This window comes from Lathamus discolor, chromosome 4 (assembly GCF_037157495.1).
Source record: "Lathamus discolor isolate bLatDis1 chromosome 4, bLatDis1.hap1, whole genome shotgun sequence".
Taxonomy (NCBI): domain Eukaryota; kingdom Metazoa; phylum Chordata; class Aves; order Psittaciformes; family Psittacidae; genus Lathamus; species Lathamus discolor.
This window is the reverse complement of record NC_088887.1, coordinates 20,815,938-20,842,857: the sequence shown is the minus strand read 5'-3', so window position 1 is coordinate 20,842,857 and position 26,920 is coordinate 20,815,938. Positions and strand designations below refer to the sequence as shown.

Here is a 26,920-nt window from a genome sequence, read left to right as displayed (position 1 = left end):
TTTTCATTTGTAAATTTAAAATTGCAGCAACTCAGAATCTACCACAAATCTTGGTGATTTTCACAGTGTAACTATTCTCACTACTAAAAAGACCTGCTGTATATGTAGCTAGCATTAAAGCAACAGCTGCTCTTACATCTTTGTCTGCTGGACTGAAAAGTCAATTATCTGAATCCTGTTCCACAAATCAGTTTCTGTCAACCGAAGATACAAAAATTAATAACATCCAAATGGGGGGGGGGGGGGGCAAGGGGGCGGGAAAGGGAAGATTTGTTTTGTTTTGGTTCAGGTTTTTTGTGGTTTTTGTTTTGTTTTTTTTTTTTTTTATATATGTATATATATATATGCACATGTATATGTATGTGTATATACACCTATATATATGTTGCATCTGAAAACTAATTCACCTTTCAAAATCTTTCCAGACATACAGTTTTACATCTGGCCAAGAGCAAGAAATTAATTCCAAGCAGTTACCAGGAACTAGAAAAAGGTCATCTAGTCCAACTCCCATGCAATGAGCAGGGACATCTTCAACTAGATCAGGTTGCTCAGAGCCCTATCCAACCTGACCTTGAATGTTTCCAGGGCTAGGGCATTTACAGCCTCTGGGTAGCCTCTTCCAGTGTTTCACCACCCCCACAATAAAAAAAAAATAATTCTTCCTTATATCTAGCCTGAATCTCCTCTCTTTAAGTATAAAAGCATTACCTCCTTGTCTTACTAAAACAGGCCCTGCTAAATACTATAATCATATAAACATCAGTTTAGTCTTCGCAACAGTCCAGTGATCCTGAAAGTCATCTCCATATTAAATTAAGGAATTAAAATCTAACAATATTAACAACACGATTGAGATAATACAGAAAGTCTTTGGAACAAATGAGAATCAAATCCAGATTTCTACTCCACTATGTACAGTTTAAACTAGAAACATCCCACTTTCCTTAACTCAGTGCATCAGCAAACTTAGTAGTAATACTGACTTACAGATATATACATATATATATACACACCCACACAAACACCCCCCACCCCCCCCGGTACCAAGAGAGAAACAAAGAGCATTAACATGTCCATTGATGAAGAAATCCTTACTGGTACCTTAGCAAGACTAGCTTCAGTACACCAGATCACTGTATGCAAAACTTTTACTTTTTTACCATGCACTTGTGATCTCTTTAAACATCAGAAATTAGTATTCTAAATTCAGTTCTCATTTGTAATAACTTTTTACAAGAACAATCTTTAGGTACCTCTTCATATTTTGAACATCACATTTTTGACTAATTACTAAGAAATACTGTCCTACATTTTATTTTCCTGCTTATGGAATTTGTGCATCCCAGTCAAGCATCTACAGTTACTAATATCTTTTCAGAGAAACCCAGTAAAAGATTCTGTTTTTTTTCAACTACTTTAAGAAAGATATGCAGTAATGGTAAAATACCTGAACAAGATTTCTTGTTACTTGAAACACGTGCTGGTCTTACTGAAACCAAATATCGTGGCTCAGCATCTGTAAATGAAGAAAGCAGCAATTAGTACAGATGTGCTATTTATTTAAGAAAGGGGTTAACCTATAATTAATAAGTCCAATATTTAGTCAATGCTTGACACATTATCCAATCTTTGTGATTTCCAGGCATGTTTGCTTTAAGCTTATTGGCCAATCATTCAGAAATACTCTAGCATTAGGAAAAATAATACACCCACTCACAAAAGATTCGGCAATTCTTTTTGACTGGAACCCAACAAACAGGTGAACATGGCAGGACATACATGTAACACTTCAACTCAACCATTATGTGGAAAGTGAATGGGAATGAAAACCCAGATGAAGAGGAAGACATCACAGAATCACAGAACAGTTTGGGTTGGAAAGGACCTTAAGATCATCTAGTTCAAATCCTCTGCCCTGGACAGGGACACCTCACCCTAGACAATGTTGCCCAAGGCTCTGTCCAATCTGGCCTTGAACACTGTCATTTACCACTTCTTTGAGCAACCTGTTCCAGTGCCTCACCACCATCACAGTAAAATGATACCAAAATAGAAAAGCAAAACATGAAAAGTAATGAGAGGGCAAAGCCTAAAGAGTACAACCGGAGATATCTACTCTCCTGACAGGAGCTGGAGGAACTTCTACAATATTTTCTATACTTTATTTCAAACCATACACCCTAGATTTCCAGTTGTGAGGTTGTAAGTAAGCAGGCTCTCATAAAGAGATGCCCTATTGTAAAAAGAATAAACAATATTTTAGGTATGCATACACCAATAGACCAATACTAAATAATTCAAGATTTGCATGATAGTCTGGCTGCAGGAAACACCACAATGTCATGTAAGTTTAACACAGTCTCCAAAATGGTTACTGGCTTATTTTACAATTAGGCTTACATACTTCTTCCAAGGACAATTTAGCAGATTAATTAGACTATTAGGTGCTTTGACAATTTTGAACACTCTTTATGAAAGCAAAATTATTACTAACATTTAAGAGCAAGGGATTTATATTTGTGTAAAACCCACAGAGGGCTGTGACTTTGACTGAAATCTGTGGTTACTGTTACACTAGAAATGATGCATGAAATAGGACAGCAACAATTTAAGTGATTTTCTTATTCAATAAATTAATCTCTGAGACAAATTGCAATTTTCAAACTTTCTGACATTTACACTTCTTTTAATTTTACCCCCTATTCATTTTCTCCCAGGAAAAATGAAACTTTGTAAAAATGTTTTAAAATTAATTAAAATAATAATTTAAATTATTATATCTATCTTAACTCCTGTCCAGATGTATTTGTGCCACTTCCCATAAGAGGTTCAATTGCTTCGCTACAAAAAGCTAACAAAAATGACTGTATTACACAGCAGGGAAAAAAAAAAGCCGAAACAAAACCAGCCCTACCAAAGAAGAATTTTTGCATTTAAATTCATTCCCATGTGAATCGTCACAGTTTCTTTAAAAGTACACAAGAACTGCAGCCATTCTAAAGGATGCAGAGTCATCGTTAGCTGGGTGTCAGTGTGAATCAGCTTGGAAAATTTCTGGCAATACTAGTCTTCATAGGAAATAATGAAATGAAGTAAACTGTGTTTTATATGAACTCTTACTACATTTCAGAGACATCGAATGCAGTTTGGATAACCCAAGCACATTATGGTAAGAGGATACAACCTCAGACACATTCCTGTTTCTGGCAATGAAAGGCACATAACTTCACCCTGCAACTTAAAATAAGAAATATTTTGATTAAAACAATGTTAAGATGGTGATTTTAGTTTGGGGAATTCATCTTTAGAAAGATCTTATGCTTGACATCAGATGTCAGAGATTTTTGTCCTTCTGAACTATTTAAAACCCAGCTCTATTCTCACTGAAGAAAGAGCAACACTAAAAGTTATAAGAGCTTCCAAAGATATATCCATGGGCAGAATTTGGCTCACCATATGTTCATCAAAACTGCTTCAGCTACATTTTTTTTCTAAGATTACTCTGTGTAAAATTCCTACATCTAGTTTAGACACATATATTTTCAGCTGTATCTATGGATCAGAGACTGGATTTCCTGTCTATCTCAGTGTAACAGATACCTTGAAGTCTACCAATTAAACAGAATCACTGAGAAATCATTCAAATATTTTATTAAATTCAGAAGCCCACTGTGTTTTCACACTGTTTGGTCCTCTTGCTAAGAAATGTATTTATTGATCATCACCACAAAATGGAAATTATTGGATGCTACCACAACTCAATTAACTTTCAGTGGCTTAAAACACTGCCTTTATCAAGCTGCAAGAACTATTTTCCTGTGTTCCTTTATGATGCCTATATATATGCATGATCCTCTTTATGGATCCATGCCTATAAGAAGCAGGAATCTTGGGGAGAGGTAATATGGAAGGAGAAAAAGAAAATGCTGTTGAATACTGAAACTTAAATAAAATCATAATTTAGCTTGCGCTACTTCATCTTAATGCTTAAGGGATAAATTAAACGGACTGCTGAAATAAAAGATAGGCAGCAGAAAGGTGACCATTCCAACCCATAAAAATACGAGGTTCTGACTGTATGTCATTATTATTCACAGAACATATCAACTATTTACACTGAAATATGTTTAGAGAAGTGCATTTCTAAAATAAAATTATGACCTGAGTAAAAGCAGATCAAACCACAGAGTACAGACAATGCTGTTTACAGCTGAGTATTTCCTATTTTGTATGAAGAGCATTCAGTAAGAAAATGATAATTACATAATTAAGGTTAATGTTCAAATACCACAAATTCAGATTCTGCTCCCTAAAATCATTTCAACATATGCCAGTATACAACAGAGATACATGATATAAATGCAAGATACAGATCTTTTTCTCATATTTTAAGGATCTAGAATTTCATAAATAAAGGATCCTTACAGAACAATAAGAACTTTAACAAGTTGAATTTGAAATATATTTGCAAATCGGCTTTGAAAATCTTAGCGGTTCCTTGCTCCTTAGCACATTCTTGAAGGCCTGCTAATGTAAGACTAACCTGCTACTGCCTAGTCCCCTTTATTAAGGCTGGAATGACAAATGTAATGGATAAGAGCTCTTTCAGCTGGCACACAACTATTGCTTTATAAACCCACTAAAGCTGCAGATCAGAAATAAAGACCAAATAGTGACAACCTTCAATTCTTCAGCCACAAAGTACTACAGGAAAATGCCCAGATTTACCAGAAAAGTGCTAGTCTACAAATCCATGACTAATTCTTAGTGCTATAATTCCTCAAACATAGGATTTTTTGACAATTCAATGAGAGGTGCCAATACAACTTGGGAATTGCTTTTCCAAGTTTAAATACCTGCAGCTGACTAAAGCAATGCCACTTTAGACCAAAGAACAACACTCCTGCAGGCACACAGACCTACCCAAATGATCTTGGAAGCAGAAGGGAAGACTAGTCACACCCTGAGGCACTAGTAATTGTAATGCAATAGTATTTCTTTCTATAGCAGTTGCTACATGCATCAGACACATGCATGTGCATTCAGTATATATTCTCACACCCTTTCCACCCACTTCTCAAAAATATTAGAAGCATTTAGTCATCTTGTTTTAGCTTTTAAACATCAAGGCTACTACAGCTCAATGAACTGTCACCAATTAGATGAAATATTTTTCTGAACTCCTTCAATACTCAGTATTTTTTTCACCTGGACAGGGTAAAACACACACTACATGTTCACACAGGTATGTCTACAACTTAACCACCGAAGAAAGATTCCAAAGACTGCAAAGTTGCACAGAAGTAAGCCAGTATTTTGGTGTCATTATAAAAGAAAAGAAGACTAAGATTCTGTAATGTTAATTACAAAAACTTATTAAAAAAAACTTTTATTACCCACCTTAACAGCTTCAGGTGGCAACCAGAACATAACAAAAATACATATCATTGACACATCAACCTAATATAGGAGAACTTACTTCCACATGCAATGAACTAGGCTATTAAATCAGCAGCAGAAGGCAACTAATATGCACTGCAAAATGCTAGCAATTTCTGCTTATATTCAAGCATACTATTTTAATTCAGTTTAATTTAGTTCAGCTAACACAGAAATGCAATTGAAAGCAAAAGAACAATGGACTAATGAAATAGAATAAATTTTAAAGGAAGGTGTTTTCTCCTTCCTTTAGAATTCAATAGACCAGCAGATTCAGAAATTAAAACAAATGATTTTTTTATCTTCAGGCTACAATTCCCTAATCGGAATTTAGGATTGCTAAAGACTTACTGCAGGATGCTGTTAAGGGCAAAGGCCAGCGGTGGAGAAAGTGAAGTATCAGAATTATCGTAGTGTAACAAACAAGGGAAAAGATACAGTAGGACATACGAGGCTGTTGTGAATTAACGTGCTGCTGGTCAGTACACTTAGCTATCTGAAAGTGCAGCTGCTGACCTCCAGGTCCTCCAGTCCACTAGGCTCAACTAACATTAGCCATAAGAATCTGGGTTTTCAGTAAGTTATTAGGAAACAAAATATTTCTGAATTAATGTTCACATTATTTGGCATCTTGAAAACCATGAGGTTAGTACACCTGCACATTTCTGCTAATTAGTTTGATATAAGAAACTGCACAGCTAGGTGTTTTAGCTAAGCACTGCTCTAGCACACATCCCTAAAATACACTTTTTGAAACATTTTCAAGGTGGCACTAGAATTCTTGCATATATATATATATACACACATATATATATGTGTATATATATATATATATATATGCAAAATTCACCCATCACTTACTATGGTTATTATAAAGCAGGATTGCCATTACATTCTCTTCTTGCACTGTACAATCTGGTACAAGGAGGCTGACTTGCAATCTTCCTAACCAAACCAGAAAAAAACTAGCACAAATTTGTCAAGGAAATACTCTTTCTTTATGAGTCATGCAGACTGAACAGATTTAGATAAAGGTTTACACCAAGCACAATTTGGATGGGTTTATTAACTTTACTTATTACTCCAGCTGAATTTATACTTTGATACATTTTGACACACTCTGAATACCTTCCACAATCGATAGTAATGTTGCTTACTGTCATGTAAAGTCATAAAGTACATTAAGCACAAGACACATCTTGTATCCTGATAGAGGCATACTTCTTTGAACCAAACTTTGATGCTGCTTCATAATTGTCATTTAGCCTTCACTGTGATTTGAATTCACCTATCTAGCAATGCACGAAGCTGGTCAAGAGTTTGTTGCCAGCATGAGCTCATCACAAGTTCAGGAAATCCAACAGTATCCTCATCTGTTTGTCCATGCCTTCTGCAGGCAGTTCCCAATTCATGGATAATGTTACACAATTGCTGGCTCGGTTATTCTATTAGTTGCAAAAGAAACAAAAAAACCAAATATTTTAAGACCAGAATCACTGCAGCGAGGTGCTAAACATTTTAATGGATGAAACATAGGCACATGTCACACTTTCTACAAAGCCATATATCTCTGCTGGAAATCCTAGAAAATGTCACTTCCTTATTAATTTATTTTGAAAAATTTGCCCATATACACATGTAATGTCATAAATTCATAAATCTGCTGACTTCAAGTTTATTGTTAACAGGGTCATAGGAGGTGTGTGACCCAGCAGAAAAACATGACAATGAATTTTATCTTAATCAACAGTGACAGGGCTGGGGATAAGAAAATCATGGGCTTTAGATCTATCTGGTTTTGTGTATATTATGTCATCTATTAAAAAACATAAGTTAGGCATTGCTTCATTCCACATGCTCCAGTTCCAACTGGGGACAGTTATCTCAAACAGAATACCGATTATGCTGCTCCATTAACAAAACCAGGCATGCAAAGCTAAATCAAGCAAACGTCTGCAATGCACTTCATTCTGTTGTGTGAATCTATGCTGTCTGTTAGAAAGAACACAGGACATTTTAAAGGACTGATGCATTTTAGGGAAGGAATCATGACTTACATGCAAAGTAGTTATTTTTTCTTACATTGGCTAACTACTAAATTATTAATGAAATAATGTTTTTTCTTTGAGTAGGTTCTACAGTTGGTTGCATATCTGTACCATTTTCACTTACAAATCTTCATGGAATAGACAATTTTAATTCTAACAGGAGATCCACTTTTGTCAAGATACAGAGATTCTCCTGAATCAAGTCACTCCCTTATGAGGTTATAGTCTAAAGCAATGTTTCTTAATCCAATGGGAAAACATACCTTTTAGTAACAAACAAATGTTAAATCCTAAAAATTGGATAAGCCAAAGCGTGAGAGGATCAAGGAGTTCTCAGGGTGAATGTGAATATTCCTGTACAAATCTAGCTGATCTGATTGTGGAAAAATGTGTGGAACCCACTGAAGACCTTTTGCAAAGTGACCATTGGTATTTGAATCACTAGAATATCTAGAACATGGGATACACAATTTTTATTGTGAAATTTCAAAAATATATTGGTTTAATATAAAGATATCATAGTAGGCCAACCTTATCACATACAAAATGCTCTCGGAGTACAAAGATAATCCAAGATTTTGCAGCAATAGGGTCTAGGGGTTTTGTATCTTTAGAAAGAATATTGAGAGCATTTCTATTGTTTCTCTACAATACCCTGTTTTTCTAACATCCTCATGAAATGTGTGCTGAGTCAAGTTCTCTGGCAGCCAGAATAAAACCTAACCATTGTTCCCCAAACTACAAACCATCCTGCAATTCCTCCAGTTTGTGTCAGCAAGTCAGTCACTGAAACTTGGCGGGGGGGGTGGGGTGGGGGTGGTGCTAGCAGTCACCACCATTGTCACCTCTGCCACCACAGCCACTCTAAAACAGAGCCAAAAGCAAACTGATGTTCTTGGTTTAGCTCATATTCTTTACACACCTGGCAAGTACAGTAAAAGCTGCATTTTAATGTGGTGTTTAATATTAATGAAATGGGAAAGATGATGCACTCACTGTTAAACAAACACAAAGAAACCCTGAGCAACAAGTCAATAAAAACAAGAATTAAGAAACCCAAAGGTTTATATTCTTACTGTCACTACATAAGTCATGACAACAATAGCATGCAAAGCTAATATGCCTTACCAAGTTCTGTTATGTAGTTTTTTCCTTCTGAAGGTAAAGGAATGTACTGATTAGAAAAGAAACTGCTTCCATAACCCAGGACAAAACCTTCTAGTCTGGTGTTTTGACTTGCTCGAAGATACCTCATGCAAATGGTGTCATCTGTTGCATTGATCTGAACTTTCAGACTCTGCCTTTTCACTGGGGAAGAAGTGAAAAAAAGAGAAGATCAGAATGTATAATACTGTAATCATATAATATAATCAGTAATGGACTATGACAATATAACAATATAGGGCTGTTTATTTTGCTAGTTGCAAGCAACTGAACAATTGCTTAAACATGGATTCTTCTGGAAGCTCAGTGTATTTAAAAAAAAGAAAACTAATAGTCATGTAAAATTGTGGTTTCCAATACATATATTTTTTCATTAGTTTAGTATTATCATTAGGTGCAACATCTTTTACAACTGCAGTAGTAGAGACGGAGAAGTGCATGAAGTAACTGGAAAAAAATACAAGTATTTTTTCCTTTAAATATTTAAATGTGAGACTTACAGTAAACCTAGCCAGTCATAGGAGACATAGGTAAAAAAAAAAAAAATCAAGTTTTTTTTTTCCTGTTAGTAAAAAACATAGATTTTTAACATTAAGCTAATCACACAGCGGAATTAGGGAAGAGGATAAGTAGTAACTACATCTAAATTAAAAGGCTACAATGTCAGGTTTTTTTTCCTCCCACATTGGGCTGAATGCAGTTGGAATTACAGCAGGACACCTCACCAGCATATATAAGGTACTCAAAATTACCAAGAAACCTTTCCTCTTAGAACAACACAGAATGACTTCATAACAGACTAATCAATTTTTTTTGGGCTACAAGAAGGTGTTTTGTCTTGTCTTGGTGGGGTGAGGGAGGATGGGATTTTCCTTCCTTGTACATACAATTTTAATATTCCTTTGTCTCCTGGTTTTGGCAGTTGTCACTGTTAGGCTTATCATATTTTCAGAATATGATAAACTGTTAAACACCAATGATTAAAAAAAGAAGTAATGACTTTCCCCCAAACTTATGACACTAGCACTAGAATTATATGTTTTGGGTTATTATTTCTCTTCTCATTCTCAAAATACAGATTTTTATTTCCAACAGATTTTCAGGCATCTCTCCAATCATGAGGGCTGAAATTAAGTTTTCAGAAAAAAAACAGAAATTTGCACAAAATCATTTTACTTCAGGAGCTAAATCCTGAAGAAGAACAATGAGATGTATGATCTGTCATTACTTAACAAGGGAGAGTGATGCTGAACTTCTTTGTCTTTTCCGTCCCTCACTTTAATCCCTTCTTTCCTTTTTGTTCTCTCTCTGTAATTGCATACTGATATTAAAAATTTCTCTAGACAAGTACATATTCACTGTCTGGTATCACCCCATACCCTCTCTTGTTTTCTTTTGGAGGAATTCCAGTTTCCGGAGTTGCCAAGAGGCCACAATCCCCAGTTTGTGAAAATGGCTTAGTAGTACTGTTGAGCACCTGCAGTTGTCTGCCTGCTAAATATAAAGACCCAAGCCAAACATTTTATGCCTCTTCCCTTTACAAAAAGAAGCATACAAGTAAAACTGATGGAAAACTTGTGCCTCCGATGAGATCCTTCTTTTATCTAAAGACTGATCAAGCAAAAGCACTCAGCCAGGAAACAGTCACAGTTTTCCAAAGGCAACTCTGCCAGGTTCCAGAAGACTGCAAGACTTCTATAAAACTCAACTCTCTGACATTTTCAGCAGTACAATACCATCACAGGGAAAGGCATGGCAGTTGCCTCGTTATCTGGGAGACATCCTCACTTCTTTTATATTCAGTATATGAAGCTGCTGTGGGTATGCAACTTTGGATATCAAGAAGGTTCCAAATAGCAAAACCAGGAAGAAAGCCCAAGACTTCAAAACCCTTTAATATACTTCATAAAGATGCCTAGTACTCCAACCTAACTTTGGAGAGCTGAGCATAAATGAAAAGATGGTCTCCTGGTTCCACTGAATATACATGTCTAAAGAACACAGCAAGACAGTACTCGATTCAAATATGATAATTTTATTCCTGTATTAAAACTCTTAAAACTGGATTTTTTAAAAAATATTTAAATTTAGAAAAAAATCAAGAGTTTGTTTTTGTTTTGTTTGGGTTTTTTAACACAATTGTTCCTATATACCTCAGCTGTACTTTACATTAATTTGAAGACTTAATTCTAATTCAAGATTGAATTCAACGAGGTTTGATTCCAATTAGATTGATACTGTGTTTATTCATATGTAGTCAATTCAAATGACAAGATGTCTTGACTTTTTTAAGCCTGAAAACTCTCCATGAAGTTTCTAAAACCAGAAATGGGATCTAAATGGGATCCAAAGATAGCAACAGCTTTGAGGTAGGATACTTTAGACCTTTTCTTTATAGCTAGCATACCAAAACCACCAAGACAGCTTTTAAACTCAAAGCCAGTTCTAGCAGAACATAAACAGGAATAATGTATTTTTAAAAATAGAGAATAAGGCAAAAAGAAAAGGAGATTAACTTAAAATACAAAACATAAATCCTTGTCCTCCCCACCTTGTCTTGACATGGCAGGTTCTTTTCCTCTAGTTCACTGTTAAGTACAGGATGTTTTCAGTGGATTTGTGGCCTGGATGGCCACAACTAATGCAGAGTCCCCAACAGTTTTTGGGAAAAAAAATCATATAATCACAGAATGATCAAGGTTGGAGAGACCTTTAGACTGGATATAAGGAAGAAGTTCTTTACTGTAAGGATGGTGATGTGGTGAGGCATGGGAATGGGTTGCCCAGGGAAGCTATGAATGCTTCATCCCTTGCATTGTTCAAGGCAAGGCTGGACAGTGCCTTGGCTGACATGGTTTAGTGTGAGGTGTCCCTGCCCATAGCAGGGGGGTTGGAACTAGACAATCTTAAGGTCCTTTCCAACCCTAACTATTCTATGATTCTATGAATTAGTGGGATGGGGATAACTAAAGCAACACAAAGCTTCCAAAACCAGCAGCAAGGATAAAAAGGGGAAAAAAAAAAAACAGAAAAAAAATAATTACAACTAAATAAAGTCATCTTATCAGTTTTATCCAGTGCTGTTTCTAATAAGGAAGGTGCTGTAGTAATTTTGGGCATGGATATTTCCAACTTGGTATATCTCCAGCTGGTGAGCATTGGTGGTATAGTGGTTAGCATAGGTGCCTACGGCCACACACCCTGCCACTCATGACTATCCAGCCTTGGGGAAAATCTCTTGGTCCTCCTATATCATTGTCTAACCCTAGACAAGACCCAAACCTGACTCTGCTTAACTTTCGAGATCAGCCAAAATGGTTGTGGGCAAAATACACTCTGTACATGTGCCAACATGGTGATCCCCATCGCAATCAGCAGGCAGGTCTCAAGGGTACAAAAAGGCCATTCAAAACCTTCAGAACTCTCACATGATGCTGTAAACAGGCTGGTGGGGGGGCTGGGAAGGTAAGGGAATGTCTCCTTCACAGATTGACCACCTGAGGAGGGGAAAAAAGATGTGCAATTGCTAAACACTTCTATTATATACCTCCCAAAGTATAGAGGTGGTGACCACACTAGGAACACAAGCCAGATATGAGACAAGAGTGATGGTGCATTGAAAATGTGAGATCTGAGCATGATGTGAATGGTATGAAATAAGGGGTGGATACTGTCCTGGGTTAAGCAGTAGCAGTCATTATTCTCCTTCTTAGTAGCTGGTGCAGCGCTGTGGTTTTGACCTTCAGCCTGGGAACAACGCTGATAACACCGATGTTTTTAGTTGCTGCTTAGTAATGTTTACTCTGACCAAGGACTTTTCTGAGTCTCATGCTCTGCCAGGTAGGGGGGGAAGCCAGAAGGAAGCAGAGACAGGACACCTGATCGAAACTAACCAAAGAGATATTCCATACCACAGCACATCATGCCCACTGTATAAAATGGGGGCAGTTACCCAGAAGGGCTAGATCACTGCTCGGGTCAGGCTCGATATCGATCAGCAGGTGGTGAGCGGTTGTATTCTCTTTCCTTGTTATTTCCCTTCTCATTATTATTATTGGTGGCAGCAGCAGTGGTTTGTGTTATACCTTAGTTACTGGACTGTTCTTATCTCGACCCGTGGGAGTCGCACTCTTTCGATTCTCCTCCCCATCCCTCCAGGAATGGGGGCAGGAAGGGGGAGGAGTGAGAGAGCAGCTGTGTGATTCTGGGTTGCCAGCTGGGCTTAAACCATGACACCAAGGTAGGAGAGGCCACTACGCTGAATCACCTACTATCTACTACTACTGAATCACCAGTGCTACAACAAAGGTTTTCTGTTGAAGTTAGAAGAACCCAAGTTTACTGGGAATCATAGCTGTTGAGTGAGAGCACTTGGGATCCAGAGAGTGAAAGGCTACATAGGAGACAAAACCAAAGAACAATGAGGACAGAAGGAAGCCAGCAAGCACAGAAAGTGTTCTCTGTCGTGGCAGAGTGACCACTGCATAATAGTGGACTCTTTGTAGGGAACACAAACTGCCTATGGATTCTTTGAATGGAATAACATCTCTCCACAAATCAGGTCAGTGTGCTACATAGTCACGAATCCAGATCTTCTTCCTGTCTAAAGATCAGTAGTCCAACATCTTCCCAGAAGCCATTGCACTCTTATAGCACCCCACTTTTGTGCCCACCTACACACAGTATACTTCTTAGCAACACGCTATAAAAATACAAACACTAAAGGATGTGAATCAACCCTCTCTTTTTATAGATGAGGACATTAAAAATAAATAGTACTTAAAAAAAAACAAAAAACAGTTAAAATGTTCCAGACTCAAGGAGGTCACATGATCACATGAGTTCAAAGGAGACCTGGACCCTTATCAAAAAATTCAAGCCTTTCCCAAGTCTAAAAGGAAAAGGCAGTTTTGTGCAGGAGACTGTAACTCCACTATGTTGATCTGAATTAAAAACAAACAAAAAAGCCTTCCATGAAAACATAAGAAATTGTAACTCATGTTAAGACCTTATGAGGAAGGCCCACATGGTCTCTTGCAATTGCTGGAGCAGCCAAGAGGAGTACACAGCAGTAGAGGGGCCTCTGCAGCCAGACGAGGAGGCCTCCACCTTGTGTGCTCCAAAGACACTGCCAGTCTAGTCAAGACAGGGCCAGCCTAAAGCAGTACAAATGTAAAGGACTTTGCATCAATTAGTTTGGTAAATGGGGACTACTCTCAGAAACACATTGGCAAGAGATTTTGCTTGTGTTCTGAACAACTAACAGGGAAAGCAGGTATTCCCATTCTGAGTAATATCTCTATCTTGGCCACCATTCAGAGAAACATTCATTAAATATGATTGAAAGGGCAAGGGAAGTCACAGGAATTCAACCGCTATGATTCTGTGATAAGAATGCATTTGATTTTGAGAAAATAACTTTGTCATATTATCATTTTATGAAAGAGTCGAATGATAAACTAAACACCTAATTCCAACATAAAGAGATTCTGAAAATACCTTACGAACTTCTGTTGTAGAACAATTGCAAGCACAGAACGAGGCAAGGGTAAGACTTCCTAATGCATTTTCACTTTTATTAGCTTTTGGCACATGTTACTGAAACTCTGGTCTTAAGTATTTGCTTTTGTAGCATAATTCTTACACATTGAGGCTGTCTCCAAATGCAAGTCTCTGGGACTCGTAGGTACCTCTGAAAAACAATCTTTCCCTTCATGCTTGCCAACAGAAATTCCACACTGATCTGCAAGTATTCTCTTCAACAAAAGTCAGTTGATGGCCAAAACCATCAGGACAAATGGCGCACAGCATACCTGAACTAAAAGCACTACACTGAGTTCATTAGATCACCTGCAGTATTAGAATCACTCTAAGGAAAGCACTCTTACAAGGGGAAAGGCTGTTAAGGACAGATTAATGAATCAGCTGCATCATAACGGAACCAGCCACCAATAACTCTTCATAAAGAATAGCTATAAATGGACTGAAGAATCCAGCTGGGAGCGTCACAGTTTGACGCTTGTTCAAGCTTCGGATCCACCAGGGATTATATGAAGTATCTTCTTTTTCTTATCACTTTAATCACTTTAACAGAGGAAGAGAAAGGAGAATTCATAAGTACTGCTGCCATCTCTGATTCTTGCTAGCTACTTCTAAGCGATGACTCATATTTAGCTACAAGGCAAACAGAGAAGTTCAGTTTTTAATTTCTACTTTCACACCAAAAATTCAGTCAAAGCCCTTTGGTTTAGGTCTAACATCCCCTAAGAAATCACCATTGCAAAGCAGACTGAAGAGGTGAAACAGTAATTACCAAGAAGAGATTTATATTATTCCTTTGATGCTTAATAAGTGAAAATAACTAAGGAGACGAAAAGAAATGGTTCACTAGCCTAGTTGCATTAAAGCACTATTTGTTCTGTAATTCATTGTTGGGGACAGCAGTATTTCCAATCTATATAAGCAAATAAAACCACCTGAAAGTTCACTTCCCAAAAGAACAAATAACAGAATTTTGTTTCAATAACAGAGATTTAAAGCCTTTGAAATTCTGTGTCCAGTGCACCACTATATCGTTACAGCATTGTTGGTAACTATAGATGTAGAGTTAAAATGGCCAGCTGATTTGATTTTCCTCTGTTTCAAGGAACGTGAGAGAACTTGGGTGATGAAGTGACTGGAATGTGGATTAACTGGCTCTTTTCTGTTTCTAACCAAACCCCAAAACATATCTTAGCCCTGTCAAATAAAGTATCTTCAGCTGAAGAACACTTTATTTCTTTATTCAGCTTCAGAAGATATGTCAACAGCTGGCTGATAATGTATCAGCTAGTAATTATCACATTCAGTAGCAACCCTGAGGTGTTGATATAGCAACAAATTTAAAGAATGAAGCACAAATGAAAAAGTCACCATGTTTTGTTCTGAAATAAATTCATCTTGGCAACTTAAATTTAGAGCTATCTCCTCATATGCTTCACTGAAGGCTCAGCAAAACTAATACTGGAACAAAGTCTTACTTTCACTTATTCCATGATTCTACTGATGTACTTTAAGTGTGTATGGTATCATATGATCAAATACTGTCCTACTTTTTGTTTTTACCCGTAGAGTGAAAAGCCTTGAATTCTGCCCACAAGACTAGAGGGTGAATACAACTGTACTGTATTACAGTAAATTTGGCTTTATCACCAGAATTCCTTTTGCCTTACATTGAAATTGTTTGTTTTTCACCATTTCAAAGATTTTTAGAGGGCATGAAGGCAAGAGCCAACATTGCCTCCCAGAGCGCTAGACAAATTAAGCGTGCCTTAAGAAAATTTATTAGCGACATCTATTTGGGAGCACCACTTCTCAACATTCAAATCGTTCACAACAGCGCTTTCATTTCCCAAATCCAGTGCCATTGTACCACCAGCCAAAATTTCAATGATAATCTAACACTACGTAACTTTTATTTTTGCCATTTCATACTTTTGTATTTACTTTGGCTCCCAAACATAGAGAAACGTTGGTTGTTTGGCTCAAAACCAAATATAGCTTAAAATGTGAAACATTTATAAACAGTTCTGTTTCTATGCAGTAGAATAAACAAGACACATTTCTAAGAGAGCCACAGTCACAAAATAATTTAGGGTGGAAGAGACTTCTATAAATCATTGAGTTCAACCCCCTGTTTGAAGCAGACCTAATCAGATCAGGTTGCTCAGGGTCATGTCTAGCCAAGTCTTGAACACCTCTAAGGACAGAGATTCTGTAATGCCTTTGGGTAACCTGTTTCAGTAATTCTCATCTTTGTGGTTTGAAAAACAAATTCCCATGTTCCAGCTTGTGCTCAGTGTCATATTGCTGTGCACTTCTGCTGAAAATCTGCCTCCATGTATCCTGCTGTCAGGTAGCTGTAGTCAATGTTAGATCATCTTTCTCATCACAGATTACATAAAACACCAACTAGCTACAAAATACACATTAATAAGTACTCTGAACAAAGAAAATAGGTGCCATATAGACCATGCCCTTAAAAAGGGCAACAAAGAATACCATACTAAGACAGCATAACCTAAAAGCATTGCACAGTTTTGTCATTTACAGCTGAAATTTCCCAATGAAATCTTTATTTTTCAAAATATTTGTATGCCTACACTGTGTACTCAAGTCTAACATTACTTCAGAAAAACAGTCTGTCAACATGCAGCAGTTAACTGGCAAAACACATACATGCACATCTATCTACAAAAGTAGCCTAACTCATAAGCTTTCAACTTACATTCACAGGATCTCTTTGCTCAGACAGCTTCCAAAAAAGATGGAACAAAAGCAGTGTTACTCTAACCTATGGACCAACATTTGATACACTGAGATCCACTGACACATTTTTAGAGATCAGCAGAGAAGTTTCAGCAGTACAACTCCTGGTCCAGTCCCAACACTCTCCTTAAGTTGAGTTTCTCTGCCCCCAGACTATTGATTCTGTTAATTTCAAAGCCATTCTGTTGATTCAAGGAATCAACTGAAGGAGCAGAAGCAGTTGTTTCATATTGAAATGCGACTTTTTTCACTTAAAATTGCACTGCTTAATATACAAATGGTAAATTCTCATTTTGACTATGGCCCTTGATAGACAAGATGAATAAAGCTTGTTATTTTGAGGCTTATTATCAAGGTTTATTACTGTATCAATAACCTGAAACTAGTAATTGATTCTGCCTTATTAAGTTTTGAAGTTAGCACTTCTTTTCAACTCCCACTGTAACTGAGTCGATGTCATAGCATGGTAAGCACAACCTGTCCTATAAATTGCAGTAATTTAAGAGAAGATATCATCAAAGAAAGATCTAGACAACATAAATTCAAACTATCTTCTGATGTCTAGTAAGAGAACTGGATATCTCTATGGAGGATCTGTGTGTTAAAGAGGTAGCCTCCTGTCGTGGTTTAAACCCAATCACAAAGTTCGTTCACTCATTCCTCCCCCTTTATTTTCTCCCTCTTTCTTTCCTTCACCCACCCACCCCGACCCTCCCCGCTCCAGGAGGGATGGGGAGGAGAATTGAGAGAATGTAACTCCCACGGGTTGAGATAAGAACAGCCCAGCAACTAAGGTATAACACAAATCACTATTGCTACCACCAATGATAATAATGATAAGAGAAAATAATAGAAGAGAATACAATACCACCGCCGAACGAGTTCGACACTCCCCCGAAGAGAGACCATGCCCTTCCAGGTAACTCCCTGTTACATCCTGGGCATGATGTGCTGTGGTACGGAATACCTCTTTGGCTAGCTTGGGTCAGGTTCCTGTCTCTGCTTCCTCTCAGCTTTCCCTCCTCCCTGGCAGAGCATGATGCTCAGAAAGTCCTTGGTCAGACTAAAACATTTGTGTTATCAGCTCTGTTCCCAGGCCAAAAGTCAAAACATAGAGCTGCACCAGCAACTAAGAAGGAGAGAAATGGCTGCTACTGCTGAACCCAGGACAGTATCCACCCCTTATTCCATACCATTCACGTCATGCTCAGATCCCACATTTTCAATATACCATCACTCTTATCTCAGTGCACTCTTGTCTTAGTGCACGGACCAGTCCCTATAAAGCTGCTGAGTCCATTTGATCCATGATGTCAGGCTCCATCTCTCGTAACAGTCTCTCAGAGCAGAAGAGGTTATGTGCAGTGTTCACACTCGTGAATAACCTGGTCAATAGTGTCCATTGCTAAGTCCACCCCTCGATCATGAGTCCATCTTTATGTTGCATCTCTGCCCTGAAGGCCTGAAGTGCCATGGGCCCACCAGGCTCAAAATAATTCACTGTCCCCTTCAGCAGTTTCTGCAGCTTGTTGCTGGGGACTCCATACAGCTGCCTTCCATCTCTGATGCTTCCAAAGCACTGGAGGGGTCCAGTGGACCAGATAATTGCTCATACTGTCCCACACACCCTGACACTCATGACTGTCCAGCCTTGGGGAAAATCTCCTGCTCCTCCTGTATCGTTGTCTAACTCTATGCAAGACCCAAACCTGACTCTGCTTAACTTTTGAGATCAGACAAAATGGTCGTGGGCAAAACACACTCTGTATGCGTCCCAACACAGTGGACCCCATCACAATCAGCAAACAGGTTTCAACAGTATTAAAAAGGCATTCAAGAACTTCAAAACTCTCAAATGATGCTGTAAATGGTCTGGGAGGGGGGCTGGGAGGGTAAAAGAATGTCTCCTTCACAGGTTGACCACCCGAGAGGGAGAAAAAAGATGTGTAATTGCTAAGCACCTTTATTATATACCTTCCAAAGTATAAAGGTGGTGATCACACTGGGAACATAAGCCAGATCAGTTTCACGATCAATGATTCTATTGTATTACAAGTCATTACCATAAAATACAATGAGACAAGAACCTTAGCCTAAGCCACACACTTGATAAAAACCAACACAGCAAATACCGGCTCTAAGTAATGTACCGCATTCTGAAACTGTGAGATCAAGAGAAACAACTTTGAGAGCCAATAAATCAGCATTGTGACGAGTGACTATTAATCCGGTCAGATATGTCGTTATCTCAACCCTTCGTGCCTCATGTTGGGCGCCAAAAAGAACTGTCATGGTTTAAACCCAACCACAAAGCTCGTTCACTCATTCCTCCCCCTTTATTTTCTCCCTCTTTCTTTCCTTCACCCACCCACCCCGACCCTCCCCGCTCCAGGAGGGATGGGGAGGAGAACTGAGAGAATGTAACTCCTACGTGTTGAGATAAGAACAGCCCGGCAACTAAGGTATAACACAAATCACTGCTGCTGTCACCAATGATAATAATGATAAGAGAAAATAACAGGAGAAGAGAATACAATACCACCGCCGAACGAGTTCGACACCCCCCCCCCCCCCCTTCCCACCCCACCCCGAAGAGAGACTGTGCCCTGCCAGGTAACTCCCCGTTACATCCTGGGCATGACGTGCTGTGGTTTGGAATACCTCTTTGGCTAGCTTGGGTCAAGTGTCCTGTCTCTGCTTCCTCCCAGCTTTCCCTCCTCCCTGGCAGAGCATGATGCTCAGAAAGTCCTTGGTCAGATTAAAACATTTGTGTTATCATCTCTGTTCCCAGGCCAAAATTCAAAACATAGCGCTGCACCAGCAACTAAGAAGGAGAAAAATGACTGCTACTGCTAAACCCAGGACAACACCTATGTCAGGAAATACAGAATTTCAATTACATCTCTGTGGAAAATGAACCAGAACAAGCTGTCACATGCTAACTTCAAGGCCAACAAAACCCCAGAACTCTTTTCATGTAACCCTCCATACCATGTTTTCTAGCTTCTCTTGATGCCAAAATTCTTTCAGCCAGTAAAACAGAAACACTTGGCCCATTTACTTCTGAACTACAGATCAGAACAGAGTTAATACGCTGTAGCTTGCTAATAATTTAGGATCAGTGAGGACAAGGCAGATATAAAGATGTAGTTGCCAGCAATTCTATGTATCTACCTAAAGCAACACACAAAAAAGTATTCATTACTTTGCTGTCAACTCTCTCATCTGTTTTCAGATCATTCAAGCATTGTGTTCTACTTCCATCCTTTTCACTCTCTCTCTCTCAAGGCTCCTTCCACATGTTGGCCTATTTTTTTTGTTTTTATTTATTGGAATAAGTACAGTAGGTATTTATTTTTAGGGTACAAAGCTGAAAATTTTTACATATTTAAACTCAGCATCCCACTTCAGTGGTCCAACCACCATTTCCAGCTTTAATTCTGCAGCTCATTTTCTGTCATTTATTAAAATGCTGAACAAAATTGAAAACAAGCAAGAAAACTGTTGTTTGAGAATAACCAAGTCTGTAGCTCTGATGGTAAAGACAACAGGAGTTCTTTGGACAGAGTTTGAACAAACTGTCCCTGGCTGCTGTCATAAGATATTACTTTCTCTTTAATCTTAGAAAATTCCACTCCTTTCTTTACTCAGTCATTTAACTGCTAAAATTTTAACTTAAATGAAGTCCGACTTAATTAATTTAAATAAAATTCAACACTGAGCAACATTTTTGAAGGATAGAGACAGAACAAAGCCTATCCATTATTTTTAACGCACAACACCCCCTGAAACTCCTTCAAGTTGAACCATTTTTTATAGATGCTCCTTTTCAAATCAATAGCACCTAAACCAAAAAAAAAAAAAAAAAAGAGGGGGGCGGGCATAATTTTTCCATGGAAAAGAAATCTTATTAATAAAAGGAACCTCAACCCCTTATTTTAATTTAAATTATGGCTACTTATTTGCACAAGGACAAAGCTTGATTATAATTACAATATCTAGGGCATTGTTCCCTTGGCTTCGTTCTCAGAGCTAGTTGTTGTTGTTTTCTTCCAGCCTTCCCTGGAATGTCTTTTTCTGGGCTGATGCAACTCTACCTGAATAGAGCCAATGACACAGCGACTGCAACTTGACCAAAAGAGCTGGTCTTTCTGATTGTGCTTCCTTCTCCTGCCCAAGGAAATAGGTCCAAGGCAACTCCACCCAGGCTGCACTATGAAAAAAACTGTAACTTGGCCAAGGAACCTGACATATTCTGCTTAAAGATATACAATAAAGGCATGTAGAAGACTCTGGGGAACAAGAACAGTCTCCCAAGTTTTCTGTTTTCTAGGCCTAACTCCCTTTTAAGCTTTCAAAGAGCACCATGTAATGCAAACACCAAAAGAGAAATGTGGTCTTCAGACATGGCTGCATACAGAGTAATCATATTTTAGGGATGATCAGCTGAAAAAAAGCATGGATTTTGTTTAACAACAGCTCCTCAATAGGGAATGCTCAACAAGATACTAAGGATTTAAGCAGGTGAGGAATTCAGATGCTGTTGGTCTGGCTCTGCCCACAGATTACAAATATATTGAAGTGATCAGCATTAAAGACTCTGGACATTAAAACAACGAGCTTCTTAAGAATATGTTCACTAACAGGCAGTGCCTAACACTACTGCCATTACGTATTCAATGGCAGGCAGTGTTCAGCATCACCACTCCCTCAATCCACTTCTCATCTATAAATAACAATGCATTTTTGAAGAATCAAAAAATCGAGGGCATAATGAAAAACAGTATATGAAACTACAACTGCAACTGTTTCTGAGAGAAGAGTGAACAAATTTTCTAAGGCCAGACTGTATCCGGCCAATCCTGCTGCCTTCTGTAATGCAATTACTGGCTTTGCATACAAGGGAAAAGCGGTGAATATAATTTACTCGGACTTTGACACTATCTCCACAGATATCTTTCCAGCCAAACTGGAGACATGGAGACTGGATGGGTAGATGACAAGGCAGACGGAAAACTGGGCTGAAAGAACAGCAGTTAGTGGTTAAAAGTCTGAAGTCCCCATTGATAAATCTTTCTGGTTCTTGAGCAATTTCCACAGTAATTCTTAAACTCACTTCGGTGAGGGAGAATGTTTTATGATCTGTGTACACTCGAGAAAAACTTTGTCAAATAAAAGAAGATGAGTTGTACAGTATAATCTGCTTTCCAGTTGAAGGGAAACAAACTATATTGAGACACCCATTCAGAAATAGGTACCCATCAAGCTACCTTCTGCAACTGGCAATATGGACACTGTTGCACACTTCACACACCAGTGAGTTTGAATGGTTCATTCCTCTGTCAGATTTAATATTAAAATAAACACATCCATACCCTCACATCTTGTGAGAACCACAGTTCAATCCGTGGTTTAGTTCACAAGTTCTCAGAAGATCAAATTAAAAGTATCTAAAATAACATATCCTTGAAGAGAAAAAAGTATTTCATCAGAAGGTAACATAATAATCTATTTCTTGCAGAAACATCTAGAAACAGAAAAAACCAATCTGCCCATCACATTGACACTGTATATACACGCACCATGCCCATGGCAGCACAAGACATTTATCAGTTCTTAAATATACACAAGCTTATAAGAAAGTACTTAGTACCTTATTACTGTCTTAAATTAATCCTTACTGGGTTTAAATTTCTATTTATGAATCCCCCATTACACTGTGTATAGTTGAAATAATATACAACAAAAGATAAAAACTGCACAGGCTCATCCCTTCCCCGCAGTCACAATGGTTTTTTTACTTCCAACATTGTAACCATTTTATGATCACACAAAGTAGCCAAGTTCTCTGCTCAAAATCACCTTCTAACATCCAAGACATATAGGAATTCAAATAGTGCAAGGATCAATAGCTTTGGATGTGCACCTGGCACCTGTACTTGCAATATGCTGTGTTTTAACTTCGGAGTATGTTCCCCACTTTTCAGAGGCAGACAGCTGATAAAACAATTAAATATCTGAACTGTACGTAAGAATTCTTAGGTGTTGCAGTATATCACATGCTAAACTCAGAATAAGCAAACTTAATCAGTTAACAAAACCAGTAGTCACATATGAAATGCTGTTATGCTTTGAGAACTGCAATTTGGGCTTGTCAATGTATTCAAGTCTATCAGTAAAGATTTTAACCAGCTTTTCCTATTTAGTTTAGAGAGCTACAGACACAAACAAAAAAAGCAAAAAGAGAATTGCTCAGTGTTTCCAACAGAACACTCAAAATAAAGTGGTTTTACCTAGTTCTTGGTCTCCAAACTGAACATCCTCACGCATGTCTATGACACTAGCTGGAGACAGACTAGTCCTATAAGGGCTGATCCCAACTGCATATAGTTTTTCCAGGTGGAAAATGTCTCTCATCTTGTACCATTAGATGAGATGGATCTCAAGACTGATCACCAGGCTTATTAAGAAAAAAAAGTAACCAATTAAGAAAAATTACAGGTGACCTTTTCATCTTCTATATTGCCCCACATTGTGAACTTGAAGAGATCAAAGGGAAGCTTCCACAATTCAAGCAAATGTCTGAAAAAAGAAGCAACAGACTTCCAGTAAGTCTTCAGTTAAAGAGTGTGAAAATAGAAACCACTAAGAAGATAAATACTTGATGATTTTAGGAATCAATAACAAATTCCAAAATTTGGCAGAAATTCTTTGTTTCAGCCCTGTGAACAATGTGTGAAGCAGAGGCATTGTCCACTTGTCTTCAGAAAGCTAAAAGATGAAATTGTTTTAAAACAATGGATTAGAGGGAAAAAAGGGAAACATACATTTATAGTAAGTATACAACATACAAAATAATAGCTATGTGTATGATTAAGGGAGCACTAAGATCAATAACAAATACTTACTCTTGCTACTAAAGAAGTGTTTCGTCTGTTCTCCCATCTATTTCCTTCCTACCCAGGATATGGCAGACAATATAGAATTTATGTTTTCTGACTATATATCCAAAGTGCACCCTCAGCAAGTTTGCCGATGACACCAAGCTGTGTGGTCTGGTTGATATGCTGGAGAGAAGGGATGCCATCCAGAGGGACCTTGACACGCTTGTGAGGTGGGCTGATGCCAACCTTATGAAGTTCAACCATGACAAGTGCAAGGTCCTACACCTGGGTCAGAGCAATCCCAGGCACAGCTACAGACTGGGCAAAGAAGAGATCCAGAGCAGCCCTGCAGAGAAGGACTTGGGGGTGCTGGTCGATGAGAAAATGAACATGAGCCGGCTTCAGTGTGTGCTCGCAGCCCAGAAAGCCAACCGTATCCTGGGCTGCATCAAAAGGAGCGTGACCAGCAGGTCGAAAATGGTGATCCTGCCCCTTTACTCTACTCTTGTGAGACCTCACCTGGAGTATTGTGTGCAGTTCTGGTGTCCTCAACATAAAAAGGACATGGAACTGCTGGAACAAGTCCAGAGGGGGGCCACGAGGATTATCAGGGGACTGGAGCACCTCCCGTATGAAGATAGGCTGAGGAAGTTGGGGCTGTTCAGCCTGGAGAAGAGAAGGCTGCGTGGAGACCTCATAGCAGCCTTCCAGTACCTGAAGGGGGCCTATAGGGATGCTGGGGAGGGACTCTTCATCAGGGACTGTAGTGACAGGACAAGGGGTAACGGGTTAAAACTTAAACAGGGGAAGTTTAGATTGGATATAAGGAAGAAGTTCTTTCCTGTAAGGGTGGCGAGGCACTGGAATGGGTTGCCCAGGGAGGTTGTGAGTGCTCCATCCCTGGCGGTGTTCAAGGCCAGGTTGGATGAAGCCTTGTGTGGGATGGTTTAGTGTGAGGTGTCCCTGCCTATGTCAGGGGGGTTGGAACTAGATGATCTTGAGGTCCTTTCCAACCCTAACTATTCTATGATTCTATATCCATTCCATCACCTGCTCCATTTCAACACATTGCCTTTTATCTACAGAGATGAAAGCAAGCAGTGGGGAATAATCTCAGTTTCTAACCTCTTTATGTCCATATTTACTTTTTTAAGAATTCTCCATTCAGTGTTTTATTAAAAGAAAACGAAAAATTACAATAAAGAAAACTATCAGCTACATAAAAGTAAGGCTTATGTTAATTCTGGGGCATGTGCACCTATACACAGACCCATCAGCTAGGCAATCTGTGCACAACTGATTTCTCATTTTTACTTTTTCTTCACTCAATTTACTTAATTCAATTGTTCATGGAGAATTTATGGTATGTAGAAAGTTGTATTTGTCTCATCACTATTCTTGTAACCCAGTGTGCAGTGAGAAGATTAATTCCAAAGGAATGTTCTTTGACTTAAGAGAATATTAAGTACATCAACACTGTTGAACATGTTTACAGAGTTTTAAAATGAGATCGTCTTTCCTGTGCCAGTTTTGTTTGACAACTGACAAATGTTTTAACACTACAAAAGCAAATTACTGAGGAAAAAAAAAAAAGCCAACCACAAAACAAACAAACAAACAAACAAACAAAAAACCCCACCCCAAATAACCTAGGAAAGCCAGGTCATGGAAAAAAATCTTCACAATACCCAAGCTTTCTGCACTGAAATAAGGCATAAATAAGAGTATCAGTTTCCTTTCTGTGGTGGAGCATCTGTAATTTTTCTATAGTCTTAATACTATAAACAACCTTCCATTCCCTTCAAATGAATATACTAATAGCATCTGATGTTCATTGGTAATTTCTGTAAGTACTTCCAAGTGGAACGGAACATAGTAAACATCTGTTACATTATTGAGAAACTTCGCTTTCTAAGAATTTGCTACTGCACATTAACAACATACTAACATTTCTACCAACTGCTATTTGACTGTGTTACTAGAACTGAGAGAGTACAGGGGGATTGATAAAAGCTTGGAAGACTAAACCAAATAAATTACTAAAAATGAATCCCACAGTGATTTTGTGTGCACATGCATGCCTGTGCGTGCTAGACAGCATGAAATTACTCTCATAACTTGCTTACTTGCATGCAAGTTTAGTTGAAGTATAAATCTTTCATTGGAGCGAAAATCACAAAACCTGTCCAAATCCAAAACAAGTTCTTTAGCTTAAAAAGTTTATATAATTATTGTTTCCATCTTTAAAAAAAAATCTTCTCTATGATGTTTACACAAGACTTGATAAGCAGACAACATAAATTACCTACTACACCATCACCAACTGAGTCACAGCAGATTTACCACCTACTAAGGAGCACTGAATAATCAACACTAACAAGGAAACATTTTTATTAGACTTGCCAGATTTTGCCTTCTGTGTTTCTTCCTGCTTTTTGTTTTAATTATGAGGAAAAGATGCAGTATTTATGCTTGTCATAGCATTGCTAAAGCTGGTTTTAATCAGTAGAGGGAGCAAATAACAGGCTATTAATATGGAGCAAGTTCATAGTTGTGTTCATAACAGTAAATAGCTGTTAAGAAGCTTTATGACAAAGGAAGGAGACCTACTGGCTCAAGCTGAACACACAACCCCCCCACTTTTACCTAAGACAGCTTTTCACCAAACTAAGAGAATCCACAGTTCTCAAACCTCACTACAGCCATTTCTCTACCTATGAAGCTATGCTTCAGCATACACTGTGCTATAAATAAAAACTCTGCCCTGCCATTTAATCTAGCCACTTCAGTGTTTGTGTGAGCCAGAGACAATGAAACTCAGCCAAAATTTCCAGGTCAGATAATACAGTTTTCTTCCTATTATTTCTATCCCAAAGCTCAATTTCTTACCACCTTTCATTTCTTCATTTTCAGCATATGCGTGTGGTGTAGACAAGAAAAGTAAATGGTAAGGTCTGAAGTCCTGCATTTTTCTTGTTGTACATTTTTCTTGTTCATATGTAGGTTTGAACTGTAGTAATGAGGGAATCAAGACTGTCAGAAAATACTTTCACTTCACAGAAAACAACCTTCTGG

General features: G+C 38.2%; 1 protein-coding gene across 28 annotated transcripts in view; it reads right to left on the bottom strand.

The window, feature by feature from the left end:
* ABI3BP (ABI family member 3 binding protein) overlaps positions 1-26,920 on the bottom strand; it is a 168,862-nt gene that overhangs the window by 115,594 nt on the left and 26,348 nt on the right. For all 28 annotated transcript variants that reach the window (XM_065676534.1, XM_065676519.1, XM_065676526.1 and 25 more), the window contains exons 2-3: positions 8,619-8,798; positions 1,451-1,519 (exon numbers count right to left, since the gene is read on the bottom strand). In XM_065676534.1, the coding sequence (XP_065532606.1) occupies positions 1,451-1,519; positions 8,619-8,745 (196 nt within the window). In that variant the 5' untranslated portion in view covers positions 8,746-8,798. The remainder of the gene's footprint in view (positions 1-1,450; positions 1,520-8,618; positions 8,799-26,920) is intronic.